Source organism: Molothrus ater, chromosome 5 (genome assembly GCF_012460135.2).
Source record: "Molothrus ater isolate BHLD 08-10-18 breed brown headed cowbird chromosome 5, BPBGC_Mater_1.1, whole genome shotgun sequence".
NCBI lineage: Eukaryota > Metazoa > Chordata > Aves > Passeriformes > Icteridae > Molothrus > Molothrus ater.
Genome location: NC_050482.2, coordinates 48,738,106 through 48,753,212, shown reverse-complemented (window position 1 = coordinate 48,753,212; position 15,107 = coordinate 48,738,106). Strand labels below are relative to the sequence as shown.

Genomic DNA, 15,107 nt, shown 5'->3' with positions numbered 1-15,107 from the left:
CCCCAGGCAGCTTCGTTCTTCCTAATTACTGTCATTAGGCACTGGGTAGCAATTAGGGAGGGATGCTGATGAGCAGCATCAGGAAGGCTGTGGTCTCCTGACAGCATTGCACAGGGAGCTGGCCAGCCCTTTCTCTCCAGCCCTGGCCTTTTCCACCTGAGGAGCTTGTGGCTAGCACCGTATTTTCCTTTTTGGCAGGGACTGACAGGGAGGGGATAGAGAAGAGAGGTGCTGGGTGGCAGGTCTGTGTCCTGGAGAATGCTCAGAAAGGTCTGACAGCACTGGGAATGGGCTGCTCAGGGAGCAGGGCGATGGTCGAGGTGCTCAGTGCTGTTGCGGGATGGAGCAGCAGCTCTCTGTGCCTCTGGTTGCCCCACAGATGTCCAGCCACCAGCGACCATTTCTCCTGGGCAGCCCAGAGGCTGTGTGGTCGCACAGAGCCAGACCCCGCTGTCACCCTTCCGTCTGGCCCAAGTGGCGCTGGCCACAAGCCTGCCTGGCTGTCCCTGGTCCCCCGGCAGTCCTGGGGCACAGGCCCTGCGGCCTCTCCCTGCGGTGTGTGGTGTCAGTGCCACCTCGTGGCGGGCGCCCCGGGACCGCTGGCCTCTCCTCTCCTCCCGCAGCCTCCCACGGGTGCCCCCCGAGCATTGCAGGGGCACCCACGTGTGGCTGTGCCATGGCTGGCGCTGGGAATGAGCGATGGGAAAGGTTCCTGGGGATGGGATGAGATCCATGTTCCTCAAGCAGACGATGGGGTGGCCCCACAGCCCAGTCCTTGCAGCAAGGAGGAGATCAGAGGCTGCACCCAGAGACAGACGGACCCTGTTGGACGTTTGCCATCGGGGCATTACTTTGTGTATGGGATGAAATGGTGCCCACCTGCCCTGCCTGCCCTGCCTGCTGTCAAGGACTGCCCAGGGAGGGGCAAGCTGGGTCTGCAGGGGCCTGAGGGGGATTTAGGCTGGAGTAGTTTGGCCTGTGGGTGAACCATCAGGAATCTACACTGCTGGGTAAACCAGTAATGGGAATGGAGAGGAGCAAGTGAGGGAGGAAAGCCTCACTTTGGAGTCTGGGGAGCCTATGGGATTGAGAAGGGTTTGGCAGACATGAAGGGTTTGGCTGCAGAAGACCTTTGGCCAGGTGTTCCCTCTCCTCAAAGGGAGAACACTGCCATGTTCTGTTGGCCAAGCTGGCTCCTGCCTCTAGGACCATGGACAAAACCAAACCCATGTCCATAGGGACACCAAGGCTTCTTTACCACCAGCATTTTTGGTGAAACTTGCAGGAGGTCAGATATGCTCATGACCTCAGGGGAGGTTGTGGAGTTGAAATGTCTAGGGAGATACTGAGGTGATTCTGCAGTGAGGAGGGTTTTAGCCTCAATTACTTTCTCTTGCCCAGGGGTTTCCTCAGACTTTCCCCTGGCTCCCTCTGAAGCCTCATGGCCCTGCGTGCAGCCAGGTGAAGCCCAGCTTCACCAGCCTTTCAAGGCAGTTGGGCGGGCGCTGGGGTGAGTGCCAGGCTGAGGAGGAAGCACAGCTCCTGCCTCACAGAGGGAAGTGAGAAACTGCTATGGAAAGTTAAAGACAGGCAACATCCCCACACCACCCCCCAAATAAAAGACTTTCCCCAGTCCTTGTCCTCATGGCCAGCTCCTGGCATGGCTGTGGGGAAATGCAGGTGGCCATGCAGGTGGCCATGGATAGGGGATGTGTTGATAAAGCCACTGCCAGGGGAGCCTCTTCAACTCAAATCCCTGCTGTACCCCAAGGACCTGTCATGCTGGAGACCCCTAAAGCCAGGAAAATGGGGACCCCAATCAGAACTCTGAGCATGCATTGACAATGGATTCACTTTATTCTTTAATTTTCACTGCCATATTGTTAATCTCTATTCCCTTGGCTTTCCATGCAGACAAAATGGACAACCCTGTGCCCTGTACGTAAGGGTGGAGAAGTGCACAGAGCAGGTTACAGATCCCTCCTGGGCAGAAAAGGAGCACTGCCCCACCACACCTGGCAGTCAGGCAGACATGATGCAGGGAAGACACCTCACATGTCATAACAGAGAGGAGATCCAAGGGCACTCACTGGTTGAGGAATACAGTGTGGATCCAATTGTCACTCTGCGTGCTGCAAATGCCAGTGGCATCCCGTACAGGGAGATGTCCATAGGGCTTAAGCTCCAGCAGAAATGAGAACAGAAATCCTTATCTGAGTAGAAAGAGGAGCTTTTTCAATAGGATTTGTATGGGGTTTCTTTTTTAAATTCCTAGATCATCTGGGGTGGGCAGTGCATCCACAGGGCTGGGCTGCTGCTGTCACTGGGAAGGAAGTGGTAGTGGCTTCTGACAGTTCTGCTCAATTTCTGTATCACCCCCATCTCCCCTGAAACAGGTTGCTCTGTCTCCCAAAAGCAATCCTCTAGTGACAAATCTAGTCCTTCTAGTGACAAAACATCTCCCAAGCTGGCTTCGGCTCTTTTCCCCACTCCAGATACACAAAGGTTGTTTGAAGTTACTTCACAGGGTTGGGTGTGGAGCATGGATGAGGAGATGAGGATGAGGATAAGGAGATGTCTGATTCACGCCGTGGCAATAGCTCCTCTGCAAAGGGCAGGATGGCTGGTGTGGTAGTGGGAACACCAGCCTTTGAGCCTCCAGTTTCTGCCACAGGTGTCTGGAGCCCCAGGAGACAGTCACTGGGCACGTAGACCACCTCATCCACCATCCTCAGCCCCAAGGCTGAGATGGGGATCCATCCCACCCTGGATCATTCAGAGCCTCAGTCAGATGAGGGTTCACCTCTGCCAGTCTGTTAAGATCTGGGAGAGGAATTGTGGTGAGGAATTTTGGCCTTGGCACTTGTGGCAGTGCCTGTGGTTGCCCTTATGGGACAGATGCCATGAGTCTGGCAGTGGTGCAGAAAGGGGAGAAGAGAGGTGGTCCCCCTTCAACAGTAGCATCTGTCCTGCAGCCCCAGAGAGAACTCAGGCTTGGGCAGGGAGTCACCTTCCCATCATCAGAGGGATATCCCCTCCACACAGTACCTCCAACTGACCCTACTGGGAATATGGCATTCGGTGGCCCATTAGTGCCTGGTGTCAGTGCCCCCACACCTTGCTTGTCCAGCTCTGTTCAGTGTCCAAAACTTCCCAGACAAGGAAGCCACCTCATCTAAGGAAGAGCAGACCCAGAGATGGTGCTTCATGTAAATAACCCCTCAAAGCACTTCTAAGTGACTAATCACCTTCTCCAGGGGCTCCTCACCCAACCCAGAGTCTCTGTTCAGCCAGTGGGCATCAGCTGCTGTAATTACTCAGAATCAGCAATCCCACACTAACGAGTTCATTTCCCAAAGAGAGCCCTTCCCGTGCAGTAAAGCCACTTACAGGCGGGTGAAGAAACCCACCTACGGGGAAATGCCTGGGATCAGCAGCGCCGGCCAGCTCTGGCACACAGGCAAAGCCTCGAGGACACTGTCATATATTAAGTCATCCTGCCTACGCTCACATCCCTCCCTGACTGCTTTTGTGCAGTGTGGAAGCATTGATCCCAAGTGACACACGGTATTTCTGCAGCGACAGTGAGCTGGAGTGACGATTGTCTGGGGCTGTAATGACACATTCAGGGAGCTCCTCTGGACTAGCTGTCTCCACTGCCTGCCCCTGGTCCTCCCTAACTTCAGGGACTACAGGTCAGAGCAAGGACAGATTTTTTCCCCTCTTCACTGCTTGGGAAGATGAACTTTTTTCCTATCCCCAGGGTACCTGGCTGTGGAGGGGGTTCCCATGAATGCCGGTGGATGCCTGCCACCATGTGAGAGAGCCCAGAGGGTGGGAAGACCTGAGTATCACAGAGTGCAGAAGAGAGGGTGGCAGGACTGTAAATGGAGTAGTTGCTGAGTGTGTCTTGCTTTGTACGGCCTGAGGTGTCCTTTTATTGAGGTCAGCAAAAATCAAGCTACTGCTGTGTGGGATTTGGTCCTAAAGTAACTCCCTGCTTCCATTTCCCCTGCAGTTTCTGGTGTTCCAGCCCCATGTTCCCAGCAATTACCCATCCAGCAGGAGACCTGTCCAGGCACAATGGCTGCCTTACAAATGGCACAGCAGTCCCTGCCACACTCCATCCTCACAGGTTGTGTCTCTGCCACCTCCCAATGGCTCAGCCATGGCAGCTGTCAACAGTTCATTGTAACTCAGCATGATCCACTTTGGCTTCCTCCAGCATTTATAGGTGTAACTTGGGACTCAGCACAAAAAGGACAGTCATCTTAAATGGCTGATCTTAGTCCTCACAGAGCTCAAACCCATGGAAGGCTTCACTTGTCCCAGGAACAGACAGTCAGTGTCCACAGGAATTGGCCAGAGCACTCCAGCTGCATTGCCCTTGCCCTCAGACTGTCTCCTCTCTGGCACAGTTCTGGGTGGTTTTGGTGGTGACCAGTGCTGTGGCCCCCAGCTCAGTGGCGGGCAGCGGGAAGCTGTGGTTGCATTCCTCAGGCCGGGGGTACACAGCAGAGAGCAGAATAATGTCACCATCAGCATCGCCCTGGCAGCACGGCCCCTGCTTTGCCCTGGCTTTCCTGGGTGGCCCCGGCATCTTCAGGCTCCCAGCAAGATGCAGGCATGGGGCTGGGTTCAGGGCTCCATCTCCCTCTGGCATGGCAGAGTCCTGGCTGGGCAGGGGGCTGGTAGTGTCTATGTTTTCTGGGAAGGGACAAGAAAAGGGGTTACTGGGCTCATGGAGTGGCTTCAGGCAGGTCCCAGGGAGATGGTCCTGTCCCTAGGGGAGAAGATGGATCTGGAACAGGAGGAGTCTGCAAGGTTCCCACATCTCTTGCTGCAGAATTTCTCCTGCTTACAACCAATGGGCTTTCCCCCCCACTAAAAGGCAAGAGGGAAGGGCCGAAACTTGCACTTCCACTTCGAGTCCTCTCTCTCAACCCTGCTGGCAGCAGAAGAGCCCAGCCCGTGGCAGCTTGCCCTCCCCGACTCCCTCCCACTTAAAAATAGATTTGTTTACACACTTTGAAAGCAGGCGTGTGCCTCCAGCCCCAAGCCTCCTGCCACTTCCCACACATCCAGTGCCACAGTGCTGGCCTGCTGTGGTGCAGCCTTGGGGGACATGGGGGATGTGGACCAGGGTATGCAACAGGAGACTGAGTAGTGCCTCCGACACTCTCCATAGTGGCCAGATCTCTCTCACTGCTGGATTTCTCCCTTCTCTTTCGCTTTTGGTATTTTTCCTAGGCATGTGCGTCACAGGCTGTCGCAGAGGACAAAGGCCCCGGGTAATGTCCCCCTGCTCTGAGTCACCATCCGGCAGTGCCAGAAGGGTGCAGGCAAGCCCGGGCACAAGGACCAGCTGCCCCATTGTGGACACCACCCGGGTGGTAAGGCAGTGGTGAATGCCAGCATCCCTATGTGGCAGCCCCTCTTGGGGGTCCTGGGCAGCCATACCCCCTCCTTGGGAATGGGGAGGGGTGAAGCCAGGCAAGACCACTTTGGAGAAGATTGTTCAAGGCTGAATCAGTGCCAGCGCAGGGGCTGCCAACAGAGGAAAGAGCCACCCCAACAAAATGGGCCATCATGGAGCACTGTGGCCTTACTCTCCTGGAAGTACCCTGCTAGGAAAGGCTCAGGCCCATTCCTTGAATGCCAGCCCTAATTTTGATGCACCAGATAACCCTGTGCAGTGCTGCAGTGTACTGTCAATGGGGCTGACCTTGACATCCCACTGGGGTCTTTGGGATGCATGTTGGAGGATGCTGGGCAGCTCAAGCACAAGAAGCAAGCTGGGTGGTTCACATGGGAACCCACTGCAGCACCACAGGGAGAGGCTGGCTGCCTCTGGAGCCATCCCCAGGTGTCCACCACTGCCCCCACTACTCTCTATCCATGCTCCTCTGGCTAGTGGGAGGAGAGGGCTCTCACCAGTGAGCTCACAAAGCTCCTACTTACCAGTGCCCCATAGGTGTCCCCTGTGAAGAGGGCATGGTGCCAGGACATGCTTTAAGCAAACAAAGGCACAGGGAGATCCAGCAAAGGGAGGGATGGCTCAGCAGGGTTGCACTGGCAGTCAGGTACAAGCATAGGTTCCCAGGGAATGCAGGACACTGTCACTCAGGCAGTGATTCAGATGCCCCAAAATGCCATGGGATGCCTGTGGAGCTGATGTTGAGTTGGAGGAGCTAGCCTGGGCTGTGCCTCAGTGGAGCCAGCAGTAAGTGATCCCACCTACCCCAGGGTCCTGAGGGTGTTGTGAGAGGGAGAGGAAGAGGAACAGGTCTCCTACCTTTGTCCTCTTCATCTGTTGCCTTCCTCTTTCTCCTCTGCTTTCCCTCCTTACAGGCCAGGAAGACACAGACGGCAGCCAGAACCAGGATGAGCCCCACCACCACCGGGACCCCGAAGATCAGGAAGGTGCTGCTCAGGGTGGGTGCCAGGGTAGGCTCTGCTGTGGGGTGAGACGCCGGTAGTGTCAGGAGGGGGAAAGCTGAAGGAGGAAGGAGGGCAGCAGCATTTTTCACCTGGCTGGCTGGCCTGCCAGCTGCGGTCGCAGGGAAGAAGTGTGGCACTTAACTGTGACCCACCTGCCACCAGTAACAAAATATCCCCCTGCTTTATGAGATCCCTAGGGTGGATCATCCAACTTCTCCCTACACCATGTTCCTCTCACTGGAACTGGCTGCCCTCTTCCCCTCTGCTTTAGGTGAAGGTGGTGCTCCATCCTCCATTGCCACTTCCATAGCCATCCTCAGGAGAAGGTGCCTTCCACCTGCCCACCCCTGGGGCACCCTCAGCCTCCTTGGCCCGCCACCACCCCGCCCTGGGGAGCTCAGACTGCAGCTGCCCTTGTCCTCTTACTTGTGTTGTCCTGGAACAGGTCGGAGCACTTGATGCACGACTTGGTCAGGGTGTCGAAGCACTCGAAGGAGAGGCAGGAGGGGGCAATGGCCGCTTTTCCTGATGAGGACATGGCAGAGTGGGAGTGAGAGCCCAGCTCTTGCAGGGCGTAGCAGTGACAGGGCCGCCGGAGTGTGAAATCGCAGTGCCCCAGGCCCCGTGGCAGAGGGAGATACAGTCTGTCAAGCTGCGTCTCTCCCTTGGGGCTCGCAATCACTGTGCTTGGCCTGGGGCGGATCTTCACCAGGGAGGAGGAGAGCAAGCAACCAAGCCCTTCCCCTGCCTGCCTTTGCAATGTGCCCTCAAACTACCCCTCTCCTCCAAAATATGCTGCCGAAATCCCTGCTGGCCCCTGTGTGCCTCAGCCTTATACCCAGGGGTATTGTGTCCCAGCCTGACCTCCTTGATCCTCACTCCTCCCCTGCCCACCTGTGTGCTGCCCCCAGCCCAGGCATGTCCCCCAGCCTGCCCCCTCCTTTGCTTACACTGAAATGACCCCTCCAATGTCTACAGGAGACTCCTGTGCACAGATCTTTACAAGACTCCATCCCAGGGGCACAGATCTGGCTTGGATTGAAAATGCAAAGGACCAGAGGAGAAAAGGAGTGAAAGGGCACTGATGTTTTTCCCCTTTTAAAAGCTCCCACTGCCCTGAGAACACATCCTGCCAGTGACTGCTCTGCAATCAGGCCAGCTGTTGTATGTTCTCCACCCCTACTGATGGTGCTCTCCATCACCTTGCTCTCTCCATCCTCTCCAACGCAGACCTAGACCTGTGGCTCCTCAGCCATGTCTCATTCTCTGGGGTTCAAATCTGGTTCTGCTCAGTAAATGTGCAGGGCACGGGCAAAGCAGGTCACACCAAGCAAGCCTGGTCCTCAAACCATTGGAAGGGACTAAAAAAACCCTTTAATAGTCTTGGGTATTCCTGATCAGGAGCAGGTGAACTATTCTGCCACCAATACCCACACATCAAAGCCTGATGGTTGAGACCCAAAGAGATGGATTTCAGTGCTGTAGGTGAATCTCTTCCATTTCTACTGAACAAAAGTCACATACTCTTTTTCTTCACTCCATAGGAAAGAAAGAGGCCAGCCAGAGTTGTTTGCTGGCTCTCAGCTGAGGGAAGCAACACTGGTAACCTGCCCTTTCCAGGAGATCCCTAATAGGGCTTTTTTGGAGTCCCATCCTTCCAGCAGCTACAGCATCTGGACTCCTGATAAGGCCTCTACTGCCCACTGTCCTGGATCAAGGCTGGGAGGGGAGGAGGAAAAATCTAAAGGGTGCTCTGGCTCAAGGTGACTGTTGGACAAACTGAGCCCACAGGCTCCACATCCCACCTCCTGAAGTTCTGAGCAGGATGCAGTCACCAGCTCCCCATGCTAGATCTCAGCCCAAGTGCAGTTCTTTGGTACCCCATTCCCTGCAGGGGAGGAGCTGCTCTACAGCACATCTCCCTCCCTGCCACTGGCATTTCCAGGGGATAGTTTGCATCATAGCAATGTCAAAGCAGCCCCAACACACTCTCAGCCCCACCATGGGCACTGTAGGACTCCAGGCAAGCCAAAGTCCCAAAAAAAACCTGGTCACTGCCCACCAGTTCCAAACCTGCCATGATTCCACATCCCCTTCCAGTCAGTGTGCCCAGGTGCTTGATCCCTCACCCCTGTGCCATGCCAGCAGGAATGGCTGCCAGAGGAGCTGTGAGAGGCTGGCCATTCTTGTTTGTGCCTGTGGCTCAGTTATTCCCACTCCATCTTAGTCAAAACTCCCCAGTCGAGTGGGGGCATGCCAAGCACTTCGCTCTCTCAGCAGAGCCCTGAGGCACAAATGGCACAGAGAGCTCAGCAGCCTCTGCCTCGATGCTTGCCGTGAGCAGGCTCTGCCCTGCTCGTACCTGCTGGGGGAGCTGGGTCAAGCAGCAGCACATCTCTCCATATCCCACTGCAGCTGACCCTCCACCTCTCACACAACCCAGGTGAGGACCAGGGCTGGGCTGCAGGCATGGGAGTTGGAGAGTCAAGTGTCCAACAGTGGGAAGGGATGGAAAGCTGTGATGCAGAGCCATGACCCACAGTAGGGGGGAAAATAAAATAAAAGCCAAGGCTCACTCCAGTCAACATCTGAGCTCCACAGTGGAGAGACCTGGCAAGGAGAGGGCACCTGAATCTTCACTGTCCCCAGTAGGCAGCTCTCAGAAGTGCAAGTTAGGGTCTAGGGCAAAGAAAATACCTTGCCTTGTGGGCTGGTGGGACTGGGGACATGCGTGTAGGCAGAGGATCCCCACAAAACATCTGGTGCTCTGTCAGGATACCTATCCCCAAACCACGTCCCTGCTCCAAAGGCTTTGCTGTTCCTCTTGCCCTGGGGTGTTTCCATCTGCTAATCTCCTTTTCCCAGAGGCATGCTTCTCCATCATCCCTGTTTTCCTCACCTCTCAAATGCCCCCACTGTACTTTCCCCATGTCAATCATCTCTCAGGAACCCCCAGCCCCTATTTCTGTGGGTCCCACCACAGGACTGTCACCGTGCCCCTCTTCCTCCTGTCTCTCCTCCCTGCTTGGCTTAAAGTGCGGGGTGAGAAGTGGTTCCTAGCATCTGCTGTACCATACTTACAGATTAACTCTGTGAGCCCAGTCAAACATACACGCTGGGGAAAGCCCAAACCAAGTAACCTACACAGGGCTTTCAACATGGAGGGCAAGATTTACATCAAAGCGCAGGAGCCAGCAGATCCCATTTCATGGAAAGAAAACTTGAAGTTTCAAACTCATGGTGAGGAGCCCAGGGATGGCAGCTGTCATGCTCCCAGGTCCTATTACATGGAAGGAGGTTGCAGCCTCATTGCTGCCACTGACGTTACCCTATTCCCCTCCATTTCTCATCCCTCTTTATCAGGCTCTACAGGTCTTCCCTGCCCTGCCCTCGTCCTGGCTTGTCCACCTCCTCCTGGGCCAAGAAGATATTTTTGAATTTACACATGATAATGCTTACTCAAGGAGAGAACCAGTGCTGACTATGCCAGCAGCACTCACATGTGGGCCTGCCCATGAGCACGGCCTGGGTTCTGGGCATCAGTTGTCCCCCTTTTCATCTCCCCCATCTTTGCCTCCCCTACCTTTCATAACTGTGGTTGATTGCTTTTGGAATAGCAAAAGTTAAAGCTTGGTGAGTAGTTCGAGCTGTTTGCATCTCAGCTGAATACGCTTGATAATCGCACAAATGCATAATTAAAGAGCAGAAAAAATGACTCACTGGATAAGGAAATGCGCTTTTCTTATCTCCTCTGCAGAGAAATGAAAACCCCAGGAGCCTGGGTCTCTGGCTAAGTCCTTTTATTAAACAAATAAACCAGAAAAGATATCAAATGAGCGATTCAAGAATTACGTCTTCATCTCAGAGTCAGACAGTTTGATTTCCAGTGCCATTTGCTCCCATCCCACACCTGGAGGGCTGCCTTTGGCTGAGGTCAGCTGAGATCCTTGGGACAGGTGGGGGACAGGGCAGTGCTGGTGCTCCAGGTGCGTGGAGGGCTGGCAATGGCCTGTGAGGGTTCATGCACACATGAGTGACTGGACTCGTGTGAGCAGTTCCTCTGGTGTCAGGGGGAGGTGAAGTGACTCACGCACGCACTTGCAAAACCGCGTGTAGCAGAAAATATCCCCCGAAAGTTCACCTTGTGCTCGTGCACACCGGAAACCCAAAGGCTTGTCGATCAGAGAAGCTGTGAGGTGTTTACTGAGCAGACCCAGTTACCTCAGGACAAACCTCTGACAGGATGCACCCAGCGCCCCGGGAACATCTCGGCACAGCCTGACACCTGCACCCTGTTCAGATGGTCCAGTAGAATGCCTTGGCTGGAGCCAATTCCCAAAGCCCATTCAGCACCTCATCCCAGCACCCTTTCACAACACTCCTTTGCTGGCTGGTAGGAGACATCCCTTCCCAAAAAGTACCACTATGGCTATTAGGACAGCTCCAGCATAAGCCTTCTCCTTGGGATCCACTGGGATCCTTCCTAAAGCCAGATGGGCTTAGGGACAAAATCTGGGAAGATTTTAGGAATAATATGGGAAAACAAAGGTTTAAAGAGATTCACAGTCACTCTAAATCTCAGATTCCTCTGTAGGTGCTTCCTATCAAGGGGGTTTGTGACACTGCTCAGCCACCTGCATGGGGTGTTTGGTGTGGGGCAGTGCCCCACCCTGTTGAGTGGAATTTGTCTCCCTGCTCCTTCTTTATATGTCCCTGGAGCTCTGCTTGTCTGCAAGGCTGAAAAAAAAAGGTGTCCTTGCCTCCCTCTGCAAAGGGACCGTGATAATGCTGAACACCCAAATTAGCCTTCTCAGTGCGCTGCCTGTTGAAGAACCCTCTGGGGTTACAGAAGGGTGAGTCAACCCTTCCTGAGCTCAAACTCCCTCTGCCCATGCCCCCTCCCTGATCCATGGAGCCCAAGAGGGACACAGCAGCACAGAGTACATGGGAAAAACCTCCCTTGTCTGATCCAGCCCAGAGGGGTTGAGCCCTTGATCTCCCCTGGTGGGGAGGAGTGAGGGCTGTTTCCAGCTGCTGTACTGGCTGCTTTTGCTGCTCTGCAGAGTTTAGGGGGGGACTCAGCGAGGTTTGGGTCCCTGGCACTGCCCTGGCTCTTGCAAGGCCCTCCCCCCTCCCCCATCATGAGCAACACAGCATTAGCTGAGCCTGGCTCTTCTGCCTGAATGTGAACAAACAGTACTCAAACTCTCTGCCCACTCTGCCTTGCAGCAGGGATGCTGTCCCCACCCCCATCCTGAGGAGAGCTGGCATCTTGCTCTGTCTCCCTTGGGCAACTGGGAACAGGGGGCAAGTGCCCCCCGAGTTTGTCCTGTGGCTGTTCATAGGGAGTGTTCACATACTGCAACAGGGCCAGGCAGCACCTCCAGCACCAAAACAGAAACCAGTGGCTGAGGGTGATGTGCTGCCACAGGACAAAACCTTAGGTTTTTCACAGGAAAAACCACAGGTGGGTTCAGCCAGGTCAGGCATCCTTTATGCTGAGGCAGAAATCTCCCCAGTACTCACAGTGGGAAGCCCTACCACTTCACTCTCAAGGCATGAACCTCCAGCAGATTACTCCAGAGCCAAAAACCAAAGCCACACTTTGCCCAGCACCTCTACAATATTCTCCAGCTTCCCACAGACCTTTAGGTTCAGCCTGGTGTAAAAAGGCCAGAGTGATTTTACTTGTACAGGCTTGAGTGCAGAGTAATGCTATGAATTTCCACGAGTGTATTAAGGATGCAATGTTACAAGAGAACTGACAGGTGGATTTGGCCTGTGCACCTCCTCTCCTGGCTAGCACCTGGGCACAATGCCTTGGCCATCCTGCCAAAGTCAGAGAAGAAACAGGAGTGCAACACACAGAGTAGGGAAGGAGATAAAGGGGAGGATGAAAAGCTGCTGCAGCTGCAGGGCTGAGGAGGTGGAGAGTGACTGCCAGCAGCCCTGTGCCATATCCACCATCCCTGAGGATGAACTCCAAGGAACCTGTGGGCAATCTCCTTTCAAGGGGAGAGCCCTCCTCACAGCTCGCAGGCATTCCCTCTGTAACAGCCACACCAGCTTCTGAGCCTTCGGGGCTTCAAGGCTCTAGCTGGAGGAAGGATGAGTTGCTTTGGCACAGGCTGTCACAAGAAGGGAGATGCCGTGGGGAGTGAACGGTTCTGCCAGGGCAGGCGGATAAAATCCCCCCTCCCAAGATCCCTTCCCCACTTCCTATCACAGTGTAAGCACCTGTATGGGAGCTGGTGCCCTTTGCCACAGTGCCCAGGGAAGGCTGCCTGTCCATCCCCTGGAAGATCTCCTGGCCAGCCCTGCAGAGGGCTAGACCACCAGAGGATGGAGGCAGGCTTCCGAGGGGCTGTGCAGCAACTCAGCGTTTCCCATCACCCAGCCTAAAAATGCACATTAGAGGCTGAGGGCAGGAACAGCTTTATACCCCCTAATAATCTTGTCTCTAAGCTAGATAACTAGGACTGCAAATCCCTGGTGATAATCACAGCCACCATGCCTGCAAGCTCTCCCCCAGACCATTCATCTGGCTTGATGATGCTTTAAAGAGACATCTAATGAGGATAATCTGATTCAAATCCCCTCCTGCTTTTGGGCAGCAGAGCAATTCAGGCCCCCTCAAACTCCTTCTTCCTCCATGACCGTCTTTATTTCCCCTTCTTATATGAATCACTGTGGGGTTTCCTTTGCTTTTTGCATTACTATTTAAAATCTTTGATATGACCACTGCAATCAAGCTTCAGTCCCTTTAGAACCTAATTAACATGAAATCAGACTCAGTTTTACTCATCGCCTTATAATGGGATGCTGGCCGCTGCTTCAGCTCTCACTTTGGGTGCAGAGAACATTGCAGCCTGCTTAAAAAATTCCCTCTTTACCTGATTCAATCAGAACCACTTACAGGAGATACACACACACATTTCAAGCTCAGCAAGAGTCAAGCTCTGGGAAGTGGGGAAGATCTCAATCACAGTCAGCTTTCAGTACAGAGCAGATGGTGAACATGCCGGCTATATAATTTATAGGACACCATCAATATGTATTAGTCCCATACAGTAGCTGAGCTCAGCCAAACCACAGCTCATGCACACTCAGGGGCTCTCTCACAGGTGATGCTCCACATGCAACCTGGGTAAGACCCAGGTTTGGAAGAAAGCACACGCTTCATGTTTCATCTCCTTTATAACACAGAGCAGAAGATGCAGCGCAGCAGCCCTTGTCCCAGAGGGTCCTCCTCTTCCCCCTAGACTGGGCAAAGGCTTCCCAGCCTGCAAACTTGTGTTTGAACTAGGTCTGTATTACACAACATCTGCGTGCAAGCAGCTCCCCTTGCCTTCCCTGTGAGCAGCTCACACAGCAGCATGATGGATGCCAGGGCAGCCCAAGGCCAGGTGTAGGGGCTTGTTTGCACTTCTTCAGGGCTGCCCAAGGCCAGGTGTAGGGGCTTGTTTGCACTTCTTCAGGGCTGCCCAAGGCCAGGTGTAGGGGCTTGTTTGCACTTCTTCAGGGCTGCCCAGCCATGCTGGCACAGCCTGGAATGCAGCGTGCTGGGGGTCACAATGCCCAAGAGAGACGTGCATCACCACCACAGCTCGATGTCGGCAGTGCCTAAGCCTCCCTTTCACCCAGACAGATACACAGTGTGTGCAGTAAGGGACCTGTAGGTCAGGAGGGAGAATTGCTCAGGGTGGCCAAGCTGGGTTGCAATGAAAAGGTAAAAAGGCAACCTCAGGTAGGGAAAACACTCCATCTGGAGCAAGGTGAGGGCAGCTCCAGCCTTGTCTCTAAGGCTGCAGAGTTTTCAATCCCCTGCATGGCTAAAAAAAGTCCTGGAGATAAGTGCACAAGATTGAGCCTTTACAGATGCCTGTGACACTGTGCTATCCCAGGGCTTCCCCAGCTCCAATGCCTTTGATCCTCTGCTGTTCAGCATCCTCAAGCTGCCTCAGCTCGAGGCACTGAGTCACCCCTCAGTCCCACAGGGGAATGAGGGTTAATTAGTTGATTCTGGCACCTGTCTTTAAAGAGAGATACTCCACCACCACACGAGCCACAGGTTGTTTCTGAGCTGAGGCAAAAGCAGCCCTGGCTTCACATCTGTGATCTCTGGAACAGCAAGAAAAAGAAACAGCAATGGGGGGAAAAATTGAATATTCACATTGGGGCAATGCCAATGCTGCTATCAAAACTAGGAGAGTGGCCAGCATGGAGGTTCAGGAGAGCTTTGAGCTGACCAGTGCAGACAACGATAGTGCCTCAAGGACTGCCAGCCCTCAACAAACACCCAAGATGTTCCAATAGTCCAAGCACAGGGCAGGAGCCAGGCAGGCTCAGTCACAACATGGCACTGTCACCTTGTCACTGCACAGTGAGCACATAGCAGGACCAGAGAGCTTTCATGGGAAGATAGTAAAGCAGTACTTCATGCTGAAAGAAAATGGGAAAAGACTCCTTAGCTTAATGCTGGCGGGGCTTTTTAGTTTTTTTTCCAGCACGCCTGAGCACAGGTGCTTCAGCTGGCCCTGGCACAGCTTGTTGTAGTGCCAAGAGGGTGTTGGGGTCCAGAGGCTGGAGCAGACCCTGCTCACCAGGGTCGTGTTTCCCAAGGGGAGGTGTTCTCTCTCGTTGTTTTTGTCCTTGCCCCACCTCGG

General features: G+C 54.2%; 1 protein-coding gene across 1 annotated transcript; it reads right to left on the bottom strand.

Annotated features, from left to right (window-relative positions):
- Positions 1–4,393: 4,393 nt before the first annotated feature.
- TNFRSF13C (TNF receptor superfamily member 13C) lies at positions 4,394–6,979 on the bottom strand. The gene is made up of 3 exons (XM_036400230.1): positions 6,868–6,979; positions 6,296–6,550; positions 4,394–4,707 (listed from the first exon to the last, which is right to left on the bottom strand). The coding sequence occupies exons 1-3, from the start codon at positions 6,977–6,979 to the stop codon at positions 4,394–4,396; spliced, it is 681 nt and encodes a 226-aa protein (XP_036256123.1).
- Between the last annotated feature and the right edge of the window lie 8,128 nt (positions 6,980–15,107).